This window comes from Erpetoichthys calabaricus, chromosome 12 (assembly GCF_900747795.2).
Source record: "Erpetoichthys calabaricus chromosome 12, fErpCal1.3, whole genome shotgun sequence".
Classification (NCBI taxonomy): Eukaryota; Metazoa; Chordata; class Cladistia; order Polypteriformes; family Polypteridae; genus Erpetoichthys; species Erpetoichthys calabaricus.
In genome coordinates, this window is record NC_041405.2 from 4,869,595 (window position 1) to 4,895,062 (window position 25,468).

General features: G+C 41.2%; 2 protein-coding genes across 3 annotated transcripts; one reads left to right on the top strand and one right to left on the bottom strand.

Annotated features, from left to right (window-relative positions):
- Positions 1-1,950: 1,950 nt before the first annotated feature.
- LOC114663220 (cytochrome c oxidase subunit 6A, mitochondrial) lies at positions 1,951-6,128 on the top strand. The gene is made up of 3 exons (XM_028816974.2): positions 1,951-2,115; positions 5,696-5,835; positions 5,968-6,128. The coding sequence occupies exons 1-3, from the start codon at positions 2,046-2,048 to the stop codon at positions 6,055-6,057; spliced, it is 300 nt and encodes a 99-aa protein (XP_028672807.1). The 5' UTR covers positions 1,951-2,045; the 3' UTR covers positions 6,058-6,128.
- A 986-nt stretch (positions 6,129-7,114) lies between these two features.
- rusf1 (RUS family member 1) lies at positions 7,115-23,547 on the bottom strand. Of its 2 annotated transcripts, none has more exons than XM_051934711.1 (15): positions 23,350-23,547; positions 20,284-20,440; positions 20,115-20,192; positions 19,927-20,041; positions 19,798-19,843; positions 19,667-19,699; positions 19,391-19,496; positions 19,211-19,312; positions 19,019-19,089; positions 18,746-18,930; positions 8,179-8,236; positions 8,004-8,074; positions 7,758-7,916; positions 7,423-7,503; positions 7,115-7,339 (listed from the first exon to the last, which is right to left on the bottom strand). In XM_051934711.1, exons 2-15 carry the CDS (start codon positions 20,425-20,427, stop codon positions 7,239-7,241), a joined length of 1,350 nt encoding a protein of 449 aa, XP_051790671.1. In that variant the 5' UTR covers positions 20,428-20,440; positions 23,350-23,547; the 3' UTR covers positions 7,115-7,238. The 2 variants fall into 2 exon arrangements, with proteins under 2 accessions (XP_051790671.1, XP_028670774.1); XM_028814941.2 differs by having other exon boundaries at positions 23,392-23,546.
- Positions 23,548-25,468: the final 1,921 nt, after the last annotated feature.

A 25,468-nucleotide genomic window follows, 5' to 3' on the forward strand; every position in this document is an offset into this window, starting at 1 on the left:
GCTTGATATTTAAAATAAAGTGTTACTTAGGTCTTAAGTGTATGCCACATTGAAAAGAGAGATTGCAATTCAGATTGTGGATCATGATTTTGTGTTAAAAGGATCGTGATATGATTTTTTGGAAAGATCGCCCACTCCTAATTTGACTAATCAAGTTTTCAAATTTATGTAGGATCAGATAGATACTTTATTAATCCCAAGGGGAAATTCACATACTCCAGCAGCAGCATACTGATAAAGAAAAAATATTAAATAGTGATAACAAATGCAGGTAAAACAGACAATAACTTTGTATAATGTTAACGTTTACCCCCCCCCCCCCCCCCTCGGGTGGAATTGAAAAGTCGCAAATTAACCCTTTGGTGAGCTACTTGGAAAGGGGTTGTGAGCTACTGGTAGCTCGCGAGCGACGTGTTGCAGACCCCTGGTGTAGCGTATCTCACACTGTTGAATTAAAACATGAATGCTGTCAAAACAAAACAATGCAATTCCAAATATACAGATCTGACTTGTTCATTTGTCATTTTGCTCCATGTCACTGTGTCACTTTATTCACAGGTCCAGTCGCATGTGTGCTGTGTTGTTTAGTTAGTCAGATGACTGGCACTGAGGTGTCTGGTGGAGTGGAGCCACTCAGGTTCACTCTTCTGGAGTCATTTCAGTGTTCGTCTGTCAGTCGTGTTCTGAACTTTGACTTTATGACATTCATGTCAGACTCACAGAGGTATGGAGACCCAAACAAAGCAGACATTTTCAGAGCTGCACTGTGAAGTTTCTTATAGTTATCAGGCTCTACAAAGCTCCAGAAATGCTGAGAATGCTGTTGAGACTTAAACTGCACATTATTTTGAAGGTTTACTAATATATAAATATCCAATGTCTGTCTGCTTTTCACGAGCAAACTACTCAACAGATTTAGATTGGGTTTTTTTCCATAATTTGCTGAACATTCCGGTTGCTTTTTGTGACTTCTCTCATTTCGCTGTGCATCATAGTTCACTTATGGTACAGATTTATTAGCACAAATCCGCATCGGGCCCTTGGGCGGCTCTTCTCACTCACTCACCAGCCTCGAACGTGTACCTTAACTACGCTTAGCTAGTGAACAAGAGAACAATTGAATTCAACTTTGTTTGATATTTAAAGTAAAGTGTTACTTAGGTCTTGATGAGTTTGAGTCCGGATATTCTCTTAAGTGTATGCCACATTGAAAAGAGAGATGGCAATTCCGATTGTGGATCGTGATATGATTTTTTGGAAAGATCGCCCACCCCTAATTTGACTAATCAAGTTTTCAAATTTATGTAGGATTCATTAATTAACCCTTTAGCGAGCTACCGGTAGCTCACGAGCAACGTGTTGGAGACCCCTGGTCTAGATCATAAGAATGAATACACCATATCAATTGTATGCATCATTTGTTCAAGTAGATGCACTTTATCTGTAGGCACAGTTTGCATGAAGATGTAATGTTTGCCTGTTCAAAGATGCTGAAAAAGTCAACCGGCTCCATGGGGTGTACTTACTTTTTCACATGACTGTATACGGCCAAGAGCATGCGGTGCAGTTCAACAAAGCGATTAGGCCTTAAAACAAACTGAAAAGTCTATGGATATCTGTGTTCTGGATCATTCTTGCTTCTATCCTCACTTGTTTCTGTCACGAGTAAATGCTGTCCATCCAGGAAGTAAACCATTCATCCATGCAAGTCACCGCTCCCGAGATCCATATCCCGGTGATGGCCAGGGTTCTATATGTTAATGTGGCTTACAACACCCACTGTCCACTCTGCACTACTTTGTGTTCCAAGTGTGGATTTCAGGTCTTAGTTTACCAGGAGACAAACCACCTGACCCTCCTTGAAATTATGCCACCCTTAAAAATAACCAGAGAGATATTTGGCAGAAGTACAACCGCTGGGAGCAGGCAGAACTGCTCAAGGACACAAGCGCACATGTGAGGAGGACCAGAGAAACACTGATCTGTCCTGGAGTCGTTTTATTTAATTTTCCCAAGTTGAAACGGCCATCCGTGAAGGAAAAAAAATGGGATTCCTTGAGATGATTTCAAGAAGAACATATGCCACTGCAGGACAGGCTGGTGCCCATAGTGGAGGTAAAGTATTTAACTAACAATGCAAATAATCGTCTTAGACAAGAGGTTTACTTGTCAAGGAAGCCATTTCGCGGTCACATTCAGAATGCACGGCTTATCCATTAGACACAGAATGTTCTGCTTGTGTTAGGGAGCGGGTAGGAGTTTATTCCTATTGCGGCAAAACTATTTTTCTCAGCCACAATAAACAGATGGAGTGCTCAGCTGTCAAATCCGTCTCACAGGTGGTCTTCTGTGCTTGGAGAGGCCTAATGGGGACTTGTGTCTCCATTCGTCCTTGCTTGTTTTCTCCATCATCCCTTCTCATCCTAAATCTTTTTACCCGCCATTCCCCTTTCCTTTATGGTCATGCCTGTTTTCCCTTTCCCTAACCTTCTCGTCTCCATTACCTCCCTGAATTGTCCTCCTTGTCATCATTTTTTCTCTTGAAATTCTTTCTGAGCCCATATTTATCAAACCTATCTCAGAATTACTGCTAGGAACTGCACTAAGAGTCTGACTAGGATAAGATTTTGTCTAAGCCCAGTCTAGGACACGAGATGAAATTATGAAGTGTCCTCCAGTCACTCCCCACAAGAAGTAGGAGTTCACACTTGAGAATAAATGAAGTCAGGATTTTACGCACCCAAGCCGCAAAATGGCAATCATGAGGATATTTTGTAGTTTTCTGATGCTGTTTAAAGTGATGGAAGAACTAGGGTGTTGTACCATGTTATCCACAACCTTCTTTCTGAGGCCCTAGAAAGCTTTTTTGATTTTGTCAATATGACACCACAAAAGCAAAGAGAATGCCAGACTCTCGTGATCTGCAGATTAAATAAGACAGTCAGGTCCACCTGCTTATTCCCTAAGGAAGTTCTAATCATTCGCACCTCAGCAAGAACCACCCAATCCTAATTTGAGGTATTTGAAGTGGTGAGAACTCAGGCCCCTTCTTTAGGCAATTTGTAATGTAATGTTACCTGAAGAAGAGGCCCGAGTGGCCTCTAAAGCTTGTATATTCTAATCTTTTCAGTTAGCCGATAAAAGGAGAAGAAGAAAGAAAAGCTGAAAGAAGAAAGAAAACATAAGGAAGTCATGATATTGTGCGAAGTTACACGTAATAGTGGCCCGCTTTGCAACAACAAAGAAAAAGTGCTGTAATAAGCACCAAGATGAAATGACTGAAAAACACCAAATGAGAGTTAAGCCCAATAATGGGCACATTTATTTACTGTAACAGTGTACGATGCACAGCCACAGTTCCAGAAGAATCCCCTTGTCACTGTTAAGTCAATCGGAGACGTCTCATAAAGCAACAGCTCTACTGAAACTAGTCGTGGCTATCCTACTGCTTTTTTGTATTATTACCCGGCTTCTTTTAACTTCCCGTTTGTTGTCTGGTACAAATCTTGTAATCGATGTTTAACCCACTTCCTATTGTCTAAATAACTTGACATTTTACACACTTACTTCCGATGACAATACATGAATCAATAATCAGTTGCACTAATTGATCAATTAATCCATGTTAAGTAAGAAATGAAATTTTCATATGAAGAATAGTTCAAGATTTCACCAATAGATGGCGCTAGTAATGGATAGAAATATTAAAGTGTTAAAATATTGATTACAAAATTATACTAAAACAAACCCATGACTAAAAAGTTGAAAATTATATATAAAAAAATATTTTAAAAACCACACTTGTATCAAGTTAAAAAGTGTACTAAAAAAATTAAGTCTCTCATACATACATGACTCATAAAATAACAGCGTGGGCATTTACGCTAGGTGTCCCAAATTGGCTCCAAGAGTCGCATACCACGTCCTTCTCTGTGATCCCCACTTACTTTATCTTGTGATATGTGGCCGGCTTGTCATTCCGGCCAATACCCCCAGGCCGCCAGGTGGAGCTTTCCCTGCAGCATGGACATGCCCCGAGTTCCAGCAGGGACTCATGGACTATGTAGTTTTTATGCACAGCCCTGCTGGATGCCTTGGGGACCACCAGGAGTCGCTGTAGGGAAACCCGGGGACTCTTATATGCCCTATAACCCAGAAGTACGTCATAATCCCAGGACAGGAGAAAACGATGTACTTCCGGGGTGAAGAAAAGGACTGTTTACCCTGACCCGGGAGGAATAAGGACTTGTGGGTTGTGCCAGGAACCACTTCCGGGTCAGGGAGTATAAAGGACTATGGGAAAGCCCAGTACGCCGAGCTGAGCTGGGAGGTAGGGTGGCGACGTGTCTGGGAGTGGTGGTATTGTGTATTGATTTATTGATTATGGATTACTTATATGAGTGTTGTAGTGTATAGGGTGCTTGGTGCACATATAAGTCTAAATAAAAGTTATATTTGGACTTTTATATGGTGTCTGACGTCTGCTCAGAGGGTTCAAGGGGTCACAGAGACCTTAATCTCTCACAATCTTTATCCAACGCCCCGGGAGTCTCTCTGCCTCGCTTCTTGATTGTTCTTGGACTGAAGTGTAATGCCAACTTTCCAAGGGGTTCATGGAGCTCTGCATACCCCCCTGGCATTTCAACATCAATGATACGAATAACTCGAGGAAAACTGGCGATTTGCATTAGTGCAGCTTGCTTGAACGTTACCCTCACATGGAGTGGTGGAGAAAATGTACAAATATGCGCATTAGCTCATGCTGTGCAAAGACATTCAAAGTCTGACACAAATTACAGATAATGGGTAACAAAAAACACCACGTTACCAACACTTTCATTTCGACTGACTGACAGCACACAACTTCTTTGTATATAGATGGAGCGCAACATAAAGATTTGTTCAGAATGTTATTCCATCTCTGTCATATTGGAATCTTTTTACAAGTTCATTGTTGTCCAGGAGTTCCAAAAACATTCCACCTTTCTCAGGGTGTGCGTGCCTCAGCTCTGCTTGAACACCATCTTGTGGCAGCTTCTAGCAATTTAAGATGGCTCACAAGCTCTCCTAAATCCTGATGAAATTAGGAATTGTTTCCTAAATTAGGAAAATTGATAAATTCTTTTTACTCGTATTCCCAAGAATCGGTCCAAATTAACGTCATTCTGAGATTTATTTTTAACCAGCTAAGACTGGCGAAACACTTGATAAATGCGCATGGGAGATGAAGTTTAGTTTCAGTTTCGTGAAACTAAATGCAAAAGGAAAGTGGACTTTAACTTACCACTACCTATTATTTTGTGATGTTGGAAGTGAGTTTACAAAATCGTTGAATGGATATTATACATAACCCGTAGTGAAAAATTTAGGACGCTAGACAAGAACAATTGCAACCTGCTCCGTGCTGCTCAAACATTCAGACAGAAATTTCATTGCACGGTGTAAACGTGACAATAACTCTGAAATTAACGGACGACACATTTTGTTTTTAATCAAAGCAAAACCGTAACATTTCTGAAAAAGCCAACGCTATCATACACTCGCATATTGTTACTAAGTACCAATGAAACGGAATTAAACACGACTTTTTAGCGCATGCACAGTCACTGTTCCTAATATGGTAGGAAGAGGAAGACTGCAGAGGGTGTTATTCTCCTTCTCTCAACCTTTGCATTTGAAATCTTCCTTTTCACAGTTCGTACCTGGCGCCTGTTGTCCTTCTTTGTGGCCGTCCCAGGGGTTGCTGTGTGCATACTCAACGCCTGGCTGAAAAAACAGCACCACCACGAGATGCCCGAGTTTAAGCCATATGCCCACCTGCGCATTCGCACCAAGGTAAGCTGCCGGTTTCTGGACTGGTTTTGAAATGTGAAAGTTTTGACTTCCTTTCTTTCTAACAGTTGGACATTTCTATTGTTTTTTCCCCCACTCATGTTCATCACCAACTCATCTGACCTGAATCAACAGCCATTTCCGTGGGGTGATGGCAATCACTCGCTCTTCCACAACCCTCACACCAACCCTCTGCCCACTGGTTTTGAGAAACCACGTCACTGAGAAGGCACACGGACCCTGCCACGTATTTCTAAACTTGTACTATAATAAATAACTGATCCTAGATGAGCAAATGTTTCTTTGTCACGTCTCATTCCTTAATGAAGGGCTGCTGTGGTTTGAGGGGAGCTCAACGGCCAATTGTCAGACACACCTTGACCAAAGCAGGGGTCGCCAACTCCAGTCCTGGAGGACCACCGTGGCTGCAGGTTTTCATTCTAACCCCCCCCCCTTTTTTTTTTTTTTTTGAGTGCCCTGATTGTACTGCTAATGAACTTTAATTGATTTTTTAAGATTTCTTCATTGTTCCTCTGAATTGTTTCAATTTTTTTCCTTAAACGGCACCCAAAAAGAAATGAAATGTGAAGTGAGGGAGCCAACAGAAGACCAACGAAGTCAGGGCCTCAAACTCCAACCAGCTGCTTAATGAGGTGCTGATTGTTGTTGTTAATTAAACCTGTTCTTTAATTTCCTGGCTTGTTGCTGCTCTTGTGGTGCATTAGCAGACATTTCTGAAATTCTTGATTTTCTCTTTCTAAGAGCAGCACTGGTCAAATGTTTTGGAGACCTGAGCAGACCAACATGCCTAAGACCTTCATCGTCCTGTATTTTCAGATATTGTACGACAGACATCAGTTGTTTTGGCTCATTTTGTATCTCGTTATTGTTTGGCTTCTAATTAAGGAAAAAAGAAAACAATTTAAGGGGTCAGAGTCTTCAAGAGCAAGTCAATTAAAATGAGTTCAAAAGAAGTTAATTAGCAGCAAACACAGGTCACTCATTAAGAAAAGGGTTGGAATGAAAACCTGCAGCCACGGCCACTGATCCAAAGCGCTGCTTTACTTGAAGGTGGGCTCCACTCTGGTCTGCAGTGACAACAGGTAGATACTGTCATGTGCACAGAGTACGCTAACATTTTTACTAATCAGCATGCAACACATCACCGTGATTAGTAACTTTACTAATCGCTTTCCTCTTTCAGTAGAACTGTCATTTGCCAGAATTAAATTTCATGGTGCACTTAGAGAAAGGCCGACAATAAACTCAACATTGTTATTTAAAAAAAATAAACTTTTAATTAAAAAAAAAAAAAAAAAAAAATCAGGTGAATTGAGTAGCAGCTAGTCTAAGCCAGCACAGGAGCAAGACCTTCAAATTTCTACATTTATCTACATCTGGCACTTTTATAAGGCTTTCTTTTGGAGGTTTCCTTCTGCCCAGTCAACTCGCCACTCATCAAAGTCCAGTAACGTGTGGTCAGTGCGCCAGCCAGCCTTCTGCAGAGCTAGGAAACGGAATGAAGGGGTAAAAGCAGCAGCAGAAAACAAAGTTTAACGGAAGAAACCTCCAAAGGCCTGTGGAACTCACCGGCTTGGAAATGGGGGAAGGCTACGTCAACCAATCTGTGTGTCTCTGTCACCAGTCTCCAATGCTGATCATTAGTGGCAGCTGAAATAATATCACAGACCGGGAAACTGTCAACATGCATTTAAAAAATAAGAAAAGGGGAAACTGGCCGAGGCATAGAGGGTCAAAGACAGGCAGGCCTTCAAACCAACACAGACACACAAACACTGACAAACATAATTAAATGCTCTTTGGACAGAAAACAACATAAGAAACCAGAAAAAAAAAAAAAATCCACCCCCAGAAAGGCACAAATGGCAAGGAAGGTCTCAAATAAACACTTGATCACGCCTCACCTGAGACAGCGATGTCTCTGCACCTCTGAATTGCTGCCTTGTATGGTCCAGGGCCTGAGGCCTGCAGTTCTAGGAAGAACGACAGAACGTAGGCATGGAATCCTGCCTGCAGTTCATCAAGTGACCCTGCACCTGAACTCAGGCAAACCAGCACTCTGCCTGCGGAAAAGAGAAAGCAACAAGTCCAAGAGTGTGTAGGTGTAATCCCTCACGCTAACAAGGCTCACAGAAACCCTGACCTCTGACCTTTTCTCTTGTCCACCCCAATGATGTATTTCTTCCCGTTATCCTGCAGTGCCTTTTCAAAGTCAGATAAGCTGCCAGAATACAAGCACAGTCAGGGAGAGGGGAACAGGAACATACACAGAAACTGGTGCTGCTCTGGCTGTGGCCTCACAGCTCTACTTGATGCCCCACATACCTGCTCACCACATTTCCAAGCTTGGTTCCCAACTGGATCTCGAGCCTCCTTCTGAAACCTGTCCACAAAATAAATAGAAATTCCATAAGAAAGGCACAATGTGCATCATCCAGTATGGAACTACAGTGACCGTGCTTGTGTCCATTTCAAATAAAAGACATAAAAGGAGATTTGGCTGTGACATTAAATGATCACAAATAAAGGATACTGTATTAAAGAGAAGAGCAAGATACCAATATAAAACACAAACTGGAAATAGTACTAATTTTCCAGTACATTGTGAATTCAGATAATTAGACATGAAATTTTCATGCATTTAAAATTGTTATTTAAGGAAATGAGACAACAGAACTGTTTTTCACCTTGATAAGCATTACAAATCAATTTAAGAGTCACTGTGTGTCCATGTTGTTGTCCATGTCATTTACAAAGCCATTCCTGGTCAATAAGCCTACATGATGTGGTGAGGTATTGTGGTCTACTCTCGTAACGCAAGGAAAATATACACAGGGTAATGTGCTTTAATTTAATCCAAGCATGGGACCTTTGTTAGGATCTCCAACTTTTATCAATTTCTTGTGCATTTCCTAACATGGCTACATGAATTATGTTTTGAGACTCAATTTAAAATTTGTGTAGAAATCATTCAGAAAGAAAAATTTTAATAAATCAGATTTTTGTCACGCCATCATTTTGGTGCCGCCATGTTAGGTAATCGTTTCTGCAATTACCATGGAGATCCTTCCAAGAATTTCCCAGAGTGCTTCATTTGTATGTCACTCAGTGGCGTAGTTAGGAGGGGGCAATCCACCCCAGGTGGCACATTTTTTGGGGGCGGCATTATTGGCCAAAAGGCTCAGTACAATTCGTGTGTATAGCAGCAGGGATCGGAAAAATATCACTCATGAATAAAAAGAGTCAAATTCTCTTATTTTTATCCACAAATGCCTCAAAAATCATTTTCAGACCGTCCTTCTATGACGCCATCTCAGACAGCAGTTGAAATTTATGAGGCAATAACAAAAATAAACCTAAACATTACACCGATAATAATTTCTAGGAAGATAACTAATTTACAATTTCATTTCGTTATCAATCCGAATGCATTCTTACTCTGCACAGAAAACATCCCCACCTATCACTGGTACACCACACTTGTTCTGGTTTTCGTAGTGTATTTATAATAAACTAATAATTAGAACACGGCTTATCAGTACAGCGTCTATATGATATTCTTGTCTGGTTGATGCTTCTAAATAATTATATGTGAAAAATTATTGCTGTTTCTCTGTATATGAATAAATCTATGCACAATTTATCTTAATTTTTCTCTTCACATCATTTTAATTTTCTATTTAAATAGGTTAACTTGTTCAGATATGTTGGAGGGCGGCAAATTGAAGTACGAATGGCAGGAACTCGAGCTACGTCACTGCTGTCACTTTTAGCAACAATATGAAAAACTTGACAGATAAACCTCAACCTGTACAGAAAATCTTTATTTGATTAGTCTTTCCTGATTTTTTTTTTGTACTGCTATTGTTTCTCGACTCTGTATTTTCAATTACATATTGACTTTGACAAAAGATCTCCCCAAGTTCCAGTTTTGACCGTTTTTCGACTTTTGATTCTCCCGTCCATTTTCATTTTCTTTTTACTCTCCCTGGTGAATCAGTACAATTTCATGACCTACTACAATTTTAAATCTGTTTTACAAATACAACAACTTGAATGTGCTGTACATAATACTGCAATGATCAAGAAATATTTCACTGTTGTTGCTCTTTTGCGGATGCCTTTGCCTAACGGCATTTCAAAAATCAATTCAACTTTATATGCACTTCAGTGACTACAGGCAAGCACAACATTAAAAAATGATAGCAACATTTTAAAGAAAAGAACAATAAACTTAGCACTACAGTTAGTAGTTTTGTGGTCTAGGTGTGCCTTTTGATCTCGCTCTTCTACACGTTACAGTGGCTGTGGGTGCTGCACGTATTCTCACTTCATAAAGTTTTTAATGGTCCAGCATTGATCAGAATTACTCTGTAAAGGTAGATTTTCTTAATAAAACTTTAATCACACAAAATGTGTAATTGCTTAATTTTTGTTTTGATCATATATTTTTGCTTTGACTTTATTACTGAACTTTGTCAATCTGTGAGAAAGGGCTCTGCCATGATAAATGCTGAAAAGTGTGAATGATCGATAGTGGGCAGAAAAAAAAATATTATTGAATGATGACTGCTTTGTACATTATAGTTTTAATTTTTAACCCTGTCCACTCATCAGAGGAGATTTAACTGGCCAGGTCAGCTAGCTTGGTGAAATACAGAGAGCTAAGATATGGACAGGGTACAACTGGACTGGGCTACAATGGGGGCAATGATTCAGGTTGTGTGTCAGGAGCTACCGAGCCACAATAAGTGGAAGGTTAACATGCCGATGGCTGTCTTGTTGCCATTTTCCATCCACAGAGGAGGAGAAGACACTTTCTCTCTCCCACCTACCATATTCAGACAGGCCACACTGTCTCATTGTACCACTTTAACCAAGGGCCTTCTGGTCCAGACAAATCAACACATTAAGATAAAAGCCAACGGGTAATCTAAGTATACTGGATGTTTAATATGAAGCAAGTCATATTATTTTGCCAACATTTGTACTCTGCTTGCTTATATATTAGCCATATTATCTTTATATTATGAATAAACTAGGGGGCTTCGCTCGCCAATCCCCCGTCTCTGCTACTCGCATATGTGGATTTCACTTTCACCAAACAAAAAATCTTTTAATTCTCACGGATATGCCTCTTCATTGGGAAGAAACACTACTTTTCCCTGATGGCAACACAAATTAGACGATCTACAAGTCTCCGACTTAAAGTTTAAATCCAAACGATATATTTGATCTCTTTTCGCTGTTCCGTTATTTCACCAAATAATAATTTCCGTTTGTTTGCACTAATGCGATCTTTACTATCATTTTTTTGAGACTTTTGAATTTTCATACTTTCATTATCTCTAACCTGCTCTGCATGTGTATCGCGCCAACGTTTTTGAATTATTTACAATGTTCTACTTTGTCATCTACTCTTTGTCTTTTATTTCTGGCCCCGGACCTAGTTAAATCTCTTGGCACAAGGTCTCGTCTCACGGGAAAGTATCTCTCTGAAAAAGTCACGTCTCATCCCAGGCTAAAAAAATCTCGTCTCGTCCCAGGATTTTTTTTTTTATTATAATAGAATGATGTGTAACTGTCAAGGTTATACGTGCAAAAGAAAGAGGCTTGTTCAACTATAATAGCAGCCAATTCAGATAGTTGTGGTAAGAGTATGGGGTTTGGGGCATTCCGATAACATCTACATAATAAAGAATATAAAGGGGGCATTCTAGGACCCTACCACAACAAACAGACTCAATTTGTTTATTGTTCCAAAACAAATATCTTCAATTTACAAAAAAGTGTTGCCACAATCTAGCATTTGAGAAACCAAGGAATTGAGAATCGTAACTGATTACCAACTTAACCATGGGGACTACCGAGTCAAAGCCCTCCGCAACCTTTCACTCTCCAAATGAATGTACACTGCAACAGCACCTGGAGAAGACAATGGCAGGGCGCACCAAGACCACCTGAGCTGAGAGAGAGCGCAAACTATCTAGTCCTAACTGCTTCTGCAACATTAACCTTCCCAATACTCACTTGGGGTCTCTGGCCAGAGCCTGATGTGGACTGTACACTTAGCGATTCTTTAATACAAGCTAAGTATAAATGCAGTATTTATGTTGGGATTGTTATTTGCTGATGTGATTTTTTTGTCTGCTGTTGTGACAGTACTTTAACATGAATTAAATTTCTACAGTGCAATTCCCAGCATTGAACCTGGACCACTTGCAAAGCTAACACTTCCTTCTAGACGCACAAATTCCAAATTTGCCCAATGTAGTTGTGATTATTTGGGGGGGGGTTTGCTGTGTCCCATCTTTGTGCTCCATGCTGACCCTAGACTTCATTAAGCAGGTTTGAGAATGTTATGTCGTGGTCATGAAGTTCAGAAAGAGATGTCACAAACTACATGAAAGCCCGTTTGTATTATCTCTCCTCAATGCAACTCACAGAAGATTCAATGCTTATTAAATCAATGAATAGTTTACACAAATACACACAGTACGCTACCACTTCTGGAGTCCAGATGCAAGCTCATTTTTAAATTGTAAGACTGAAGAAATATCTTTCAGCAAAGTTGCAATGGCGCATGATTTTTGCTGTCTGGTTATGCAACAGTATTTGACTAGGGGGTAGTAAACCATAATTTAACAACTTTATGAATTACATGGATTGTGTTCACAAATAGTGAAGGCAGGTGTTTTGCACACATCATAACATGGGTCTGAACTAACAAAACAAAAAAACCTGAATATTTTAACAGCGTTTGCTGCACCTTCACAGATCATGAAATTCTTTTCCAGACTTGGAGGATCCCTGTGTTTTGTGTGCACATTTGATGGCACAAGACAAAATAGAGACAGAAAGCGAGTATTGCTGGGTGGTTTGTTGCAGAGTTTATAATGAAACCATTCTGCTACCACATTTTGGTTCATTAAGACCTTTCTCTTCTTCTTTCGGCTGCTCCCACAGCGGATCATCTTCTTCCATATCTTCCTGTCCTCAGCATCTTGCTCTGTCACACCCATCATCTGCATGTTCTCTCTCACATCCATAAACCTTCCTCTTGTCCTCTTACCTGGCAGCTCTATCCTTAGCACCCTTCTCCCAATATACCCAGCATCTCTCCTCTGCACATGTCCAAAGCAACACAATCTCACCTCTCTGACTTTGTCTCCCAACTGTCCAACTTGAGCTGACCCTCTAATGTCCTCATTTCTAATCCTGTCCATCCTCGTCACACCCAATGCAAATCTTAGCATCTTTAACTCTTTCACCTCCAGCTCTGTCTCCTGTGCCACCGTCTCCAGCCCATATAACACAGCTGGTCTCACTACCGTCCTGTAGACCTTCCCTTTCACTCGTGTTAATACCCGCCTGTCACAAATCACTCCTGACACTCTTCTCCACCCTGCCTGCACTCTCTTTTTCACTTCTCTTCCACACTCCCTGTTTCTCTGTACTGTTGATCCCAAGTATTTAAACTCATCCACCTTTGCCAACTCTACTCCTTGCATCCTCACCATTCCACTGACCTCCCTCTCATTCACACACATGTATTCTGTCATGGTGGTCCTACTGACCTTCATTCCTCTGCTCTCTAGAGCATATCTCCACCTCTCCAGGGTCTCTTCAACCTGCTTCCTACTCTCACTACAGATCACAATGTCATCAGCAAACATCACAGTCCATGGGGACTCCTGTCTAATCTCATCTGTCAACCTGTCCATCACCATTGCAAATAAGAAAGGGCTCAGAGCCGATCCCTGATGCAATCCCACCTCCGTCACTCCTACCGCAGACCTCACCACTGTCACACTTCCCTCGTACATATCCTGTACAACTCTTACATACTTCTCTGCCACTCCTGATTTCCTCATACAATACCACAGCTCCTCTCAGTCACCCTGTCATTTGCTTTCTCCAGGTCCACAAAGACACAATGCAGCTCCTTCTGGCCTTCTCTATACTTCTCCATCAACATTAAGACCACATGCCAGATTTACTCCTCTTGTGAAAAAACAACTGCAGCTAGGGAGATCCTGCTAGACTTGATATATGGTACTTTTTTAATTAGTGCTTAAGTCAGTTTCTAACAGCTTGTTTATTGTTAACTACTTCTGTCCCCATATAAATTAATAATTAGTATCTGTCTATCCATTTTCTTAATCTGCATTACCCAAAAGAGGATAACAGGACATCATCAGTCACCGAGCTGGAATAACCGTAGACAGGATGCCAGTACACTGCAAGACACACTCACTAACTAAACTAAAGCAGACATTCTTGGACGTGGGATAAAATGTTTCTGTCTAGGAGAAGCCAAGCAGACGGAGACCCTTCAATCAAATGCCAGACAGGTTATGAAAGTGGGTTCCTGCAGCTTTTCCCTACTCTACCCAGGATGCTTATTCATAGTGATGAAATATTAAGCTGCTTTGTTTAAATGCAATTACAGAATTATGAATAAAACAGCAGGGTCAACTCTCTCATTATTAATGAATCGTCTGCACTAAGGATGTCAAATTAGCAAAAAAAAGATTTGAACAACAAAATTGAAAATAACATTCAAATGTATTCGGACATAGGTTAACAATTCTGGCAGATACATGTGTACTTGCATATACTTTTTGTAGATTTGATTATCACGGTAATAATGGCTGCAGTAGCAGTCACAGAAAGAACAAACACCAAAGAAAATAAAAAAAATAAACAAATAAATAAAATGATAGTGTTAGTCAGGCAACTTATTGAAATAAAACAGCCATCCAAATCCCAAGCATGCGTACCCTAAAAAAGTGAACATCAGCACTGCCGTCTTGTCTTTACTCTCATACTGACGTCTGGGTGCAGAAGTCCTACTCAGGACAGCTTAAATCCTTATGGGCCACACACACACTCTGCCACTGTGCTTTGGTACATTATTTGTAAAATGTTTTACTTTTTTAACCCACGGTGTGTGTGCAAAACATGGCACCCTTATGCCACTGTGGCTTGGGTCTTGTTTTTTAACACTCGGATGGTATCCTGTGCTACAAACGTATTGTGACGCGACTCGCTGCTGCATGAACAGCTGTTTTGCAAGAGCATAGGGCACCTTCCCAAGGGAGAGGTGAGTGACAGGGGTGAGAGATAAGTGGCTGTGCTTTTGCACCAAACCGGTAGAGCGGTTTGAGGTCAGGAGGAATAGGAATTAGTAAAATAGCAACAGGGTGAGAATAGCGAGAAAAGTAAAAGAGCAGAAAAGAGGCCAGCAGGTTAGAGGAAGACTTGCTTTATTATTTTGCAAGTGTCCAATGAGCAAATAGCAGGACACCACTTTGAATGATGCAGGAGAAGTGTACAAATGAAACCTACCACTAGAACTTAGTCTGATTCTTAAACTGGAAGTGTGTAAAATGATCTATCGTGCTTCCCCAAAAATAAGACGGGGTCTTGTATTAATTTTTGCTCCTAAAGATGCACTAGGGCTTATTTTCAGGGGATATCTTATTATTTATTCATGTACAACAATATACAGTGCATCCGGAAAGTATTCACAGCGCATCACTTTTTCCACATTTTGTTATGTTACAGCCTTATTCCAAAATGGATTAAATTCATTTTTTTCCTCAGAATTCTACACACAACACCCCATAATGACAACATGAAAAAAGTTTACTTGAGGTTTTTGTAGTACTAGGGTGTTGTACCGTGTTAGCCATTATGAATGTAGAGAAAAGCCAAGCAAAATAACACCTTTTATTGGCTAACTACAAAGATCATAATAAGCAAGCTTTCGAGGCAACTGAGGCCCCTTCTTCAGGAAAGATGTAATCACATCACATGATTACATCTTTCTTGAGGATTTTGCAAATTTATTAAAAATAAAATTGAGAAAGCACATGTACATAAGTATTCACAGCCTTTGCCGTGAAGCTCGAAATTGAGCTCAGGTGCCTCCTGTTTCCCCCGATCATCCTTGAGATGTTTCTGCAGCTTCATTGGAATCCACCTGTGGTAAATCAAGTTGACTGGACATGATTTGGAAAGGCACACACGTCTATATAAGGTCCCACAGTTGACAGTTCATGTCAGAGCACAAACCAAGCATGAAGTCAAAGGAATTGTCTGTAGACCTTTGAGACAGGATTGTCTCGAGGCACAAATCTGGGGAAGGTTACAAAAAAATTTCTGCTGCTTTGAAGGTCCCAATGAGCACAGTGGCCTCCATCATCCGTAAGTGGAAGTAGTTCGAAACCACCAGGACTCTTCCTAGAGCTGGCTGGCCATCTCAACTGAGCGATCGGGGGAGAAGGGCCTTAGTTAGGGAGATGACCAAGAACCTGATGGTCACTCTATCAGAGCTCCAGAGGTCCTCTGTGGAGAGAGGAGAACCTTCCAGAAGGACAACCATCTCTGCAGCAATCCACCAATCAGGCCTGTATGGTAGAGTGGCCAGACAGAAGCCACTCCTTAGTAAAAGGCACATGGCAGCCTGCCTGGAGTTTGCCAAAAGGCACCTGAAGGACTCTCAGACCATGAGAAAGAAAATTCTCTGGTCTGATGAGACAAAGATTGAACTCTTTGGTGTGAATGCCAGGCGTCACGTTTGGAGGAAACCTGGCACCATCCCTACAGTGAAGCATGGTGGTGGCAGCATCATGCTGTGGGGATGTTTTTCAGAGGCAGGGACTGGGAGACTAGTCAGGATAAAGGGAAAGATAACTGTAGCAATGTACAGAGACATCCTGGATGAAAACCTGCTCCAGAGCGCTCTTGACCTCAGACTGGGGCGACGGTTCATCTTTCAGCAGGACAACGACCCTAAGCACACAGCCAAGGTATCAAAAGAGTGGCTTCAGGACAACTCTGTGAATGTCCTTGAGTGGCCCAGCCAGAGCCCAGACTTGAATCTGATTGAACATCTCTGGAAAGATCTTAAAATGGCTGTGCACCGACGCTTCCCATCCAACCTGATGGAGCTTGAGAGGTGCTGCAAACAGGAATGGACGAAACTGGCCAAGGATAGGTGTGCCAAGCTTGTGGCTTCATATTCAACAAGACTTGAGGCTGGAATTGCTGCCAAAGGGGCATCAAATACACCTGATGCTTGAACCTGAATACTTATGTACATGTGATTTCTCAGTTTTTTTATTTTTAATAAATTTGCAAAAACCTCAAGTAAACGTTTTTCACGTTGTCATTATGGGGTGTTGTGTGTAGAATTCTGAGGAAAAAAATGAATTTAATCCATTTTGGAATAAGGCTATAACATAACAAAAGGTGGAAAAAGTGATGCGCTGGGAATACTTTCTGGATGCACTGTACATTTATCCAAATACAGTCATGTCATCTTCCTCTGGAATATCATCATAACTCTCCACATTCAAACCCTGAATTCTAGCCTGAATTTCTTGCTACTCCAGTCGCTTTTAGGATCCTCCAGGATCGATGTGCGTTTGATGAATGGGTTGATGTGGTGAAGCAAAATGCTGACATACAAATGCATTCGTGGTGCTTTTATATTCAAGCGTCGCATACTCCCCAAAGTAATGACACATTTTAAAAGTCTCCCATACCATCTTCTTTGCCATCTTTTTTTTTTTCTACCTTCACAATAACATCAGAATGTATGGCGGCGTATTTGAGCCACAGAGAAAAATAACAAGGACCTAATGAAAATGTCTATTTTGTGATTAAAGTAAACATTTCGGCTTTAACCTCGAAATGTCCACATTAACCTTATCCTTTAAACTTTATCATTAAAGCAGACTGTCGTAAACATCATCTTAAAACCAACCCAGTTGTTAAATTGCTACGCACTTCGGAGCTTCCTCCTGAACTGACAGCAGCAATCACCCCACAGAACACATTAATTACATTTACAGTATGATATTCCAGCTCTCTGCACATTTAGAATTCTTAGATTTATACTTGACATCACATTCATGATGCATTAAAATATGTATTTTACATTTTACACATAAATCGTTAACTTTGTTTAAATAATGAATACTGTTAATAGTTACACATATAGGGATGGCAGAGCGGTAGCACGGTTGTCTTGCAGGAAGTCACGTCCCGTGTGATCCCTGCCTGGAGTTTGCATGTATTCCTGGTGGGTTTCCACAGTGGGCTCAGTTTTCCATCCAAAGACATGAAGGTTTGGGGATTTGGTGAAGCTAAAATGACAGTGTATGTGTGTGCTTGTGTTCACCTTGCGATGAGCTGATGCTCCGTCCAGAGATTTTGTTTCTGTCTTGCACGGATGTTGCTGGAATGGGCGCATCCTGAATTGATGGATATAATCATTAAACATCCTTTTCAGAGATATTTTGGCAAGGTGTCCTCGGAATTTAATCGATCTTTTGGGCACATGCGTCGCATGGCGTGAAGTATAAACCTGGCCTTATGCTCCTTACTTTTCAGCTGACGATCTTGACTAGAGCTTATTTTTGGGGTAGGGTTTATATTACAGAGTAGCCTGAAAATCACTCTAGGGCTTATTTTCGGGGAAACACGGTAGGAGGTCAACACAAATTAGAAAGGTCAATGGGAGATTAATTGCCTATGTCTAGTTGGAATCAGTCGGAGCTACAAAGAAGTATTCTATTTAGTAATAACCACTGTAGGGTCAAGGATGCTTGCAGCAGCAGCTGTAAACCCCCCCCCCCCCCCCCCCCAAGTTGACGGACATTTGAACATTAACAGCTTTTAAGAGTTTTGGAAGTGGAATGTAGTGTATTCACACAGGTAGTGAATACTCAGAAAACTAAAACAATGCATGTAAATTTGAAAGAATTAGAAGGGTATAATAGATTTTGTAAATGAGGATGCCACTCAATTCATCAGAATCAGCTGACTGAAAGGTTATCAAGGTGAAACTCATCAAAATTAAAATGGCTCTCTTACATACTTGGTAGCACAGGTTCCCTTTGATTGGCTTCCACGGGTGTAAGAACAGACCCTTCCTTCAAGTAGTGGTAGGTCAGGATAGAGAGACGGGCCTGGTTGAGGGTTTCCATGACCACAGAACACACCGCTTTATAGTTTGAGAAAAGATGGAGGCCAGTGAAGAAAAAGTAGAGGACAAAGGTCAATCTGTCAGGTGAACAGGGAAAAGTGTTAAGAGAGGTTAACAATTCTCAAGACAAAGACTAAGATGTTCATTAACTTGATGGACACTCACATTATGTTGTCAGCCACAAGAGGAATGATGAGAAGGCTAATAAGCAGACCAGCCAGATTAACTAGAGTCTCCTGAAGCCCAAAAAAGCCACATACAGGATTATGGAAACTTAAATTAGGCTCATAGCTTGAAATATTACAGCCTCTTGGTAAAAGCTGCTAGACGTCAGCAAGCAACTTGATTCACACCCACCTGGCTTCCATCCTTTGCAGAAACATCTGCCATATTGTCTCTCCTTGCCTGGTGGACCGTGAGGGCAGCTCTTGTGGCACCTCCTGCTACACCCACTAAAGACTGCAAGAAAAGGAGTTGGTCTCAGTTTGAAGAAAGTTGATCTTGAAAATGATGGAGTAGGACAATAGCAGCCAATACCTTAAAAATTCCAGCTGTGCAAACGATAAGGGTGAAACATGCTGGGAAGGCTGGGGCTACGATCTCCATGAATATGGCAATGTCATTAAGGACGTCTGCAAAGAGCCTGAAGAAGAGATGCCATCCATTGTCATATTAGATGGAAATACATGGAAAACAGGAACAACCTGACATGGCAGGACAGTTGGGTAGCAGTTTAGGAATGACAGAATAAATTAAGCATATAAAAAATTGAAGCAAGTTGTGCTTAAGAATAATGAGATGGCACTTAGAGACCTCCACTTCTTGGCATCACAGTCCAGCTTGGTCCTGTAATACAAGACAAGATCACGACATTTTGAGTTGAGTTATGTTCACAGGATAGTACAGAAGCACAAATGGGACATCTGTTTTGTAATGGCACTTACCCTTTTTTCCAAGCAAACAGAATCCTTCCCAGCATCCCAGTCCCATCTGAAACAGTGACATAAACATCCTGTTTCAAAAGTAAAACCAAAGCAAATTCCAGTGAGGGCACAAACGTACGCTTTCCTTACCCCTCAAGATCCATGTAATCGTTGCCCCGGTAATGGTAGCCTCCTTGTTTCCAACACCAACACCACGCAATGTGGCCTGCGTGGCTAGGGTGCCAGTGATGCTGCTGGCAAAGGCCTGCAAAACAAAGTCTTGTATTAAAGAGATCCGTGTCCAAACCACATTGGGCACACAACTCACAAACGCTTACCTGCACGGTGTCCCACAGCTGATAACTTAAATAGTCCTCACTGACACTCTCTGGGTAGCCTTGGGGCAAGAAAACACTCTGTGATGGAGAAAGTATAAAAAAAAATAATACACAAGGGAAGAAGTTACATGTGTTCATGAAGAAGACGTAGGTGTACATGCGTACTCACAGTGAAGGCATCAATAAATGACCATGACCTTCTCTTCTCATCATTTCGCTTCCTCTGAACCAATCCAGCCTTTTCCATATATTGCCAGCTCTCCCAGGAGCCATACCGCTCTGTGGCCAAATGCATGGTACTGTCCCCTGCCATTGGTCAACTCACCCTGTTTTTGAATCATAAGGTATTCTTAGTCATGGCATCCATACCAATATTTCAATTTTAAAAAAATCTAATCTGTCTGGCACAAGACTTTCCCTACATAATCCTTTGACTTTATTAGAAAAATGCTGCAGACCGATATTTTCTGATGTTGAATGAAAAGGTACAGCAGCTTATATCTGCCACTTAAAGAAAAATGTATTTGCATTATTTTGCAAAGATTTTGCCTGCTGCTGCCAGTAATTATGTACATGTGTGTGCTTTGATCATCTAGCTCAGGGATGGGCAATGACCACTGACCAGAAACAAGGAGACAGATCTGGAGGTGGCAGAGTTAAAGATGCATTGGGTGTGACGAGGATGCTTTGGTATTGGTACTCATTTGGTACTGTGTCTCTCTGGAAAAATCCTTGGGTCCCGCTGGTTTGACTTTGTGTTGCTCACGGAGTCCCGAATGAGGCACATGACCTGCATTGTGAGGGGAGCGTCAGTTACGGCACTACGGCCATGTGGCACGTTTCCCCGAGGGTGATCCAGCTTGTAAGATCCTCATTGTTGGGGACTCAAGTGGATGGACCAGGCCTAGGGGTCGCCCACTTAACAGCTGGCTGCTGCAGATAGAGGGTCATTTCTGGAGGGTGAGGCTGGACCGCGTCTGCCTGGGGGGGGGGGGTAGTTGCCAACCGGGATCCAGAGTTGCTTCTGAAACTGGGTTGGAACAAAAATCTGTAGCCACTGCAGCTCTCCAGGACTGACATTGCCCACCCCTGTTCTAGCTAGTGAGCGAGAGGTTAAGAGCGCAACTGGCGTGCAAACAAATTTTCAAGAACTGAACAAAACGTATACATTTAAAATTTCGTATGTGTTTTAGCATGCATGGGGCAGCTTGCCATTTAATGGAATACTCCACCCCAAATTATTATTTTTTTTTTTAAATGTTATTTACTCCATGTAGATTGTAGTGATGGCCAAGACACAAACTTAATCTCAAGCTTTCATGCATAACAGAGTTAAATAAATTCTGATACAAGATAAGTCAATGGTGACCAACAGCACACCATATCAAAACATCCATGGAAAAACAAATTGTGTTACCAGTGTCCATGTGTGAAGCCATCCAGTCGTACGCTCACAACATTCCAAATACATGTATTTTTACTGAAACATTGCTAATTACGTCCCACAAAAAGCTCTTGTAAACTTAAATGGAATGCGCTCAGACATCAAATGCTCATGCATGTCTGACTTTCCGAGTCTAAGTAAAGACTGTGTGCATGTCAAGGTAGGGTTTGGATACCATCCTAGCAAGCACGGAGTGCAAGGCAGGTATAATCCCTGGACAGGGGGAACACACACACACACCACAGAAAAACTATGGCCAGTTTAGCATCGCCATGTCTTTTGACTGTGGGAAGAAACCCATGCAGACAAGGGGAGAGCATGCAAACTCCATGCAGAGAGGACCAGCAATGTGAATATTTGCATATCTATCTATTTATTGGATTCTGTTTGAAATACTCCTCCAAAATTGTCTACAGTTTTTGTTTTGATTCCTTTATTCAAATGCTACACTTCTGCTCTTTTATAAGCACATAACATCTCCAGTGTGGGACAATCTGCCTATGCCGGTGATTTCCAACATGGGGCGCACTTTGTTTAACATACCTAAATTCTCGAATTGTCCCCCTAAAAAATCAATATATAAAATGAAAAAACGGAAATTCACTGTTAAAAATTATAGAAAAAAAAAATTCATATATTAATATAAACATAGAAGGGATGGTGAAGAACCCTTTAATTTCCGATTTTACAACCAGCTTGGGTTTTTCTACTTACAATTCATATTTTAATGGTAGAAACGATTTCTAACAATGATTATAAAATTTTGCAATATAACAAAAAATATAAAATGATCAAAATATTACAGAAAAAGCTGTGTTATTTTATATTTATGAATATCACATCTCATATGTTTTCAAAACTGTATTTGCTGCATTTTCATATTACCTCATATTATATTATTTTTTAACAATTTCTTAGTGATTTCTTTGTCAGTACTTCAACTATCTTTTCCCTCTTTTGTTTCCATGTTCTTTGGAAGCTTGTTTAGACCAAAATAATGAAACTATGGGCTTCCTCCACGTGAGTAGGAGTACACTTTTTGAATAGGTAATAAGAAGAATAAGGTATATGTTATAGTGGGGGTTATCATGATTTGACAGGCCTAGGTGGGGCATGGCCAAAAAAAGGTTGGGAACCACTGGCTTATGCCTATATTTGCGATGCCATTCCATAACTTTCTGACCCACTTAATTCAATTCTGTGGCACAGATTTCCAGAGCCCAGTTTGTAAACACTGGGTATAAGGAAAGAAACAACGCGGGGCCCACTTTCACCGCTAAACTCCTGCCGGCCCAGTTTGGAATCGACAGTTAACCCGAGGACCACATCTATAAAGTCTGTGACAGGGAAACCCTACGCACACATGGGGAGAATGTGCGAACTGCACATCCAATGACCGCGCACGGGACTGAAACCAGCAGGCTTTATCCGTGAAGCTGCATCCACGTAGTCTTACACTAACAAAACATATTACCTTTAAATCTCTCACTGGCATTTACGGCGTATGTATTTGTACTGAAAACATGTTTAATAATATGAGGATTCCGGAATAGTGTGGGTGTGACACTAACATACACGTACTGCTTGAAGTGTCCAATAGTGCAGTTGTATTTTTAAAAAAAGAAACGTCGACGTTAAAGAAACGAGTATGATCTCCTGTGTCTCTCTGCCGGTTTATCAATCATTTTCCGAGCTCTTCACCCCGGTTGGCCGGTTACTCCTCTAAAAGAAAGTTTTTCAATCACATATCATACAATATGGTTTTACGTTTATAACCCACAATGCCAAAACTGTTGGAAATCCTTAAAGTACGGTAAGCGGAAAATTCTAAACCTGAATATGCAGACAGCTGACTCTCTCTTGGGTCGAATTTTTAAGCCCCCTGCGCGCTCTCCAACAGACCGACGCGGCCCTTCTCGCTGGTTGCAAATCCACCCGCCTCCTTCCACGCTGGTTGGTTGCACCACTTCCGGTTAGTAGCATCGCCACGTCACCTCTGCTCCAATTGGCTACGCCATATGCCTGCCTAGCGTTACTTAAGAGCATAGCTGATTGGATGAAATTAAGAGACGGCCCACTGATTGACAGGAAGAGAGAGAGAGGAGGGGGGAACACTCGGTGGAGCGCGCGCGCGGCAAACCCTTTCTAGTTCATTAATCTCGCGCGAATGAGCACCGCTGTTCAGACTTCCGAATATTTGGACAGTTTAATGTCTTTATTGAAGAAGATGATTGCAAAGTACTGTATGTATAATCACATGTGAGGTTTTCTTCGCATTTGATTTATTAAAGCGTAAATAATTGCCTTTAATAGTGCACACGATACTGATTCAGAATTTTGCTACATAACCTTCATGTAAATGAATTCAAACTGCTTATAGCCCAAGGAATAAAAGACTTTTAAAAATCTGTAGCTCTTTACCGTAAATCTGCAAATTTAGGAAAAAGAGGATCACATCTGTCTGACAGAATTGTGGTGACCTTCTTTCTAAGCCATTTCATAAGCCGTTCCTCTCCCAAACTATGCGACTCTTCAATTCCACCCGGGGTTGGTAAACGTTAACATTTAACATTATACAAAGTTATTGTCTGTTTTTCACCTGCATTATTATTGAGTACTGAGAAAAGCGCTATATAAATGTAATGAATTATTATTATTATTATTATCAATCTTTAATTTAATATTGTTTATTGTATCAGTATGCTGCTGCTGGAGAATGTGAATTTCCCATTGGGATTAATAAAGTATCTATCTATCTATCTATTTGTGCTACAACTCAGGGACAGAGGTCTACTGTAAACCACTAATTTTAAAGGTAATTATATACAAGATGCCATAAACAAACAGGTGGCTTTGTTTCATATTACTGTATATTGAAATCATTTAAATACATTTTCCATCCATTATCCATCCATCCATTATCCAACCTGCTATATCCTAACTACAGGGTCATGGGGTCTGCTGGAGCCAATCCCAGCCAACACAGGGCGCAAGGCAGGAAACAAACCCTGGGCAGGGCGCCAGCCCACCGCAGGCCACACACACACACCCACACACCAAGCACACACTAGGGACAATTTAGAACCACCAATGCACCTAACCTGCATGTCTTTGGACTGTGGGAGGAAACCGGAGTACCCAGAGGAAACCCACACAGACACAGGGAGAACATGCAAACAAGCAAAACTGGGTCTCCTAACTGCGAGGCAGTAGCGCTACCCACTGCACCACCGTGCAGCCCTAAATACATTTTTTAAAGTAAAACTAACTACTTAGGATATTCCATTATGGAAAAAGAAACAGATGAAGGAATGCTACGTACATGGAATATGCTTAAGATAACGCGGTTCAGCACATTGTATTGCAGTAAGGAGACCAGGGTTTGCACCCGGGGCTCTCCCTGTGTGGAGTTTGCATGTTCTCCCCATGTCTGCATGGGTCTCCTCCCTCAGTCCAAAGACGGGCAGATTAGGTAGATTGGTCTGGTAGGATGACTATGCACGGTCCTTATATGAGGAGAGTCTGCACATTCTCTCCATGTGTGTGTCACATCCTCAGAGATGTGGTGATCAGGTTAACAAGACACTGCCAAGCTGGCCATCTATCAGTTGAGGTGTGTGTGTGTGTGAGTGGGCCTTGCATTGTTTCTATTTTTAACACCCAATGTTTACAGAGTGGGCGCTGGAAATCTGTGCCACAGAATTGAATTAAGTGGGTTTGAAAGTAGTAAGATATGGTATGGCATTGCAAGTATATGCATTGGCATGTTGTCCTACACTGAAGAAGTTGTATGTGAGTGCTTTATTAGGGCAGAAGTCTGGCATTTGAATAAAGTGGTCATAAAGTAAAAACAAAGCAAGTAGGCATATTTTGGACAACAGTCAATAAATACATAAATTTTCAAATATTC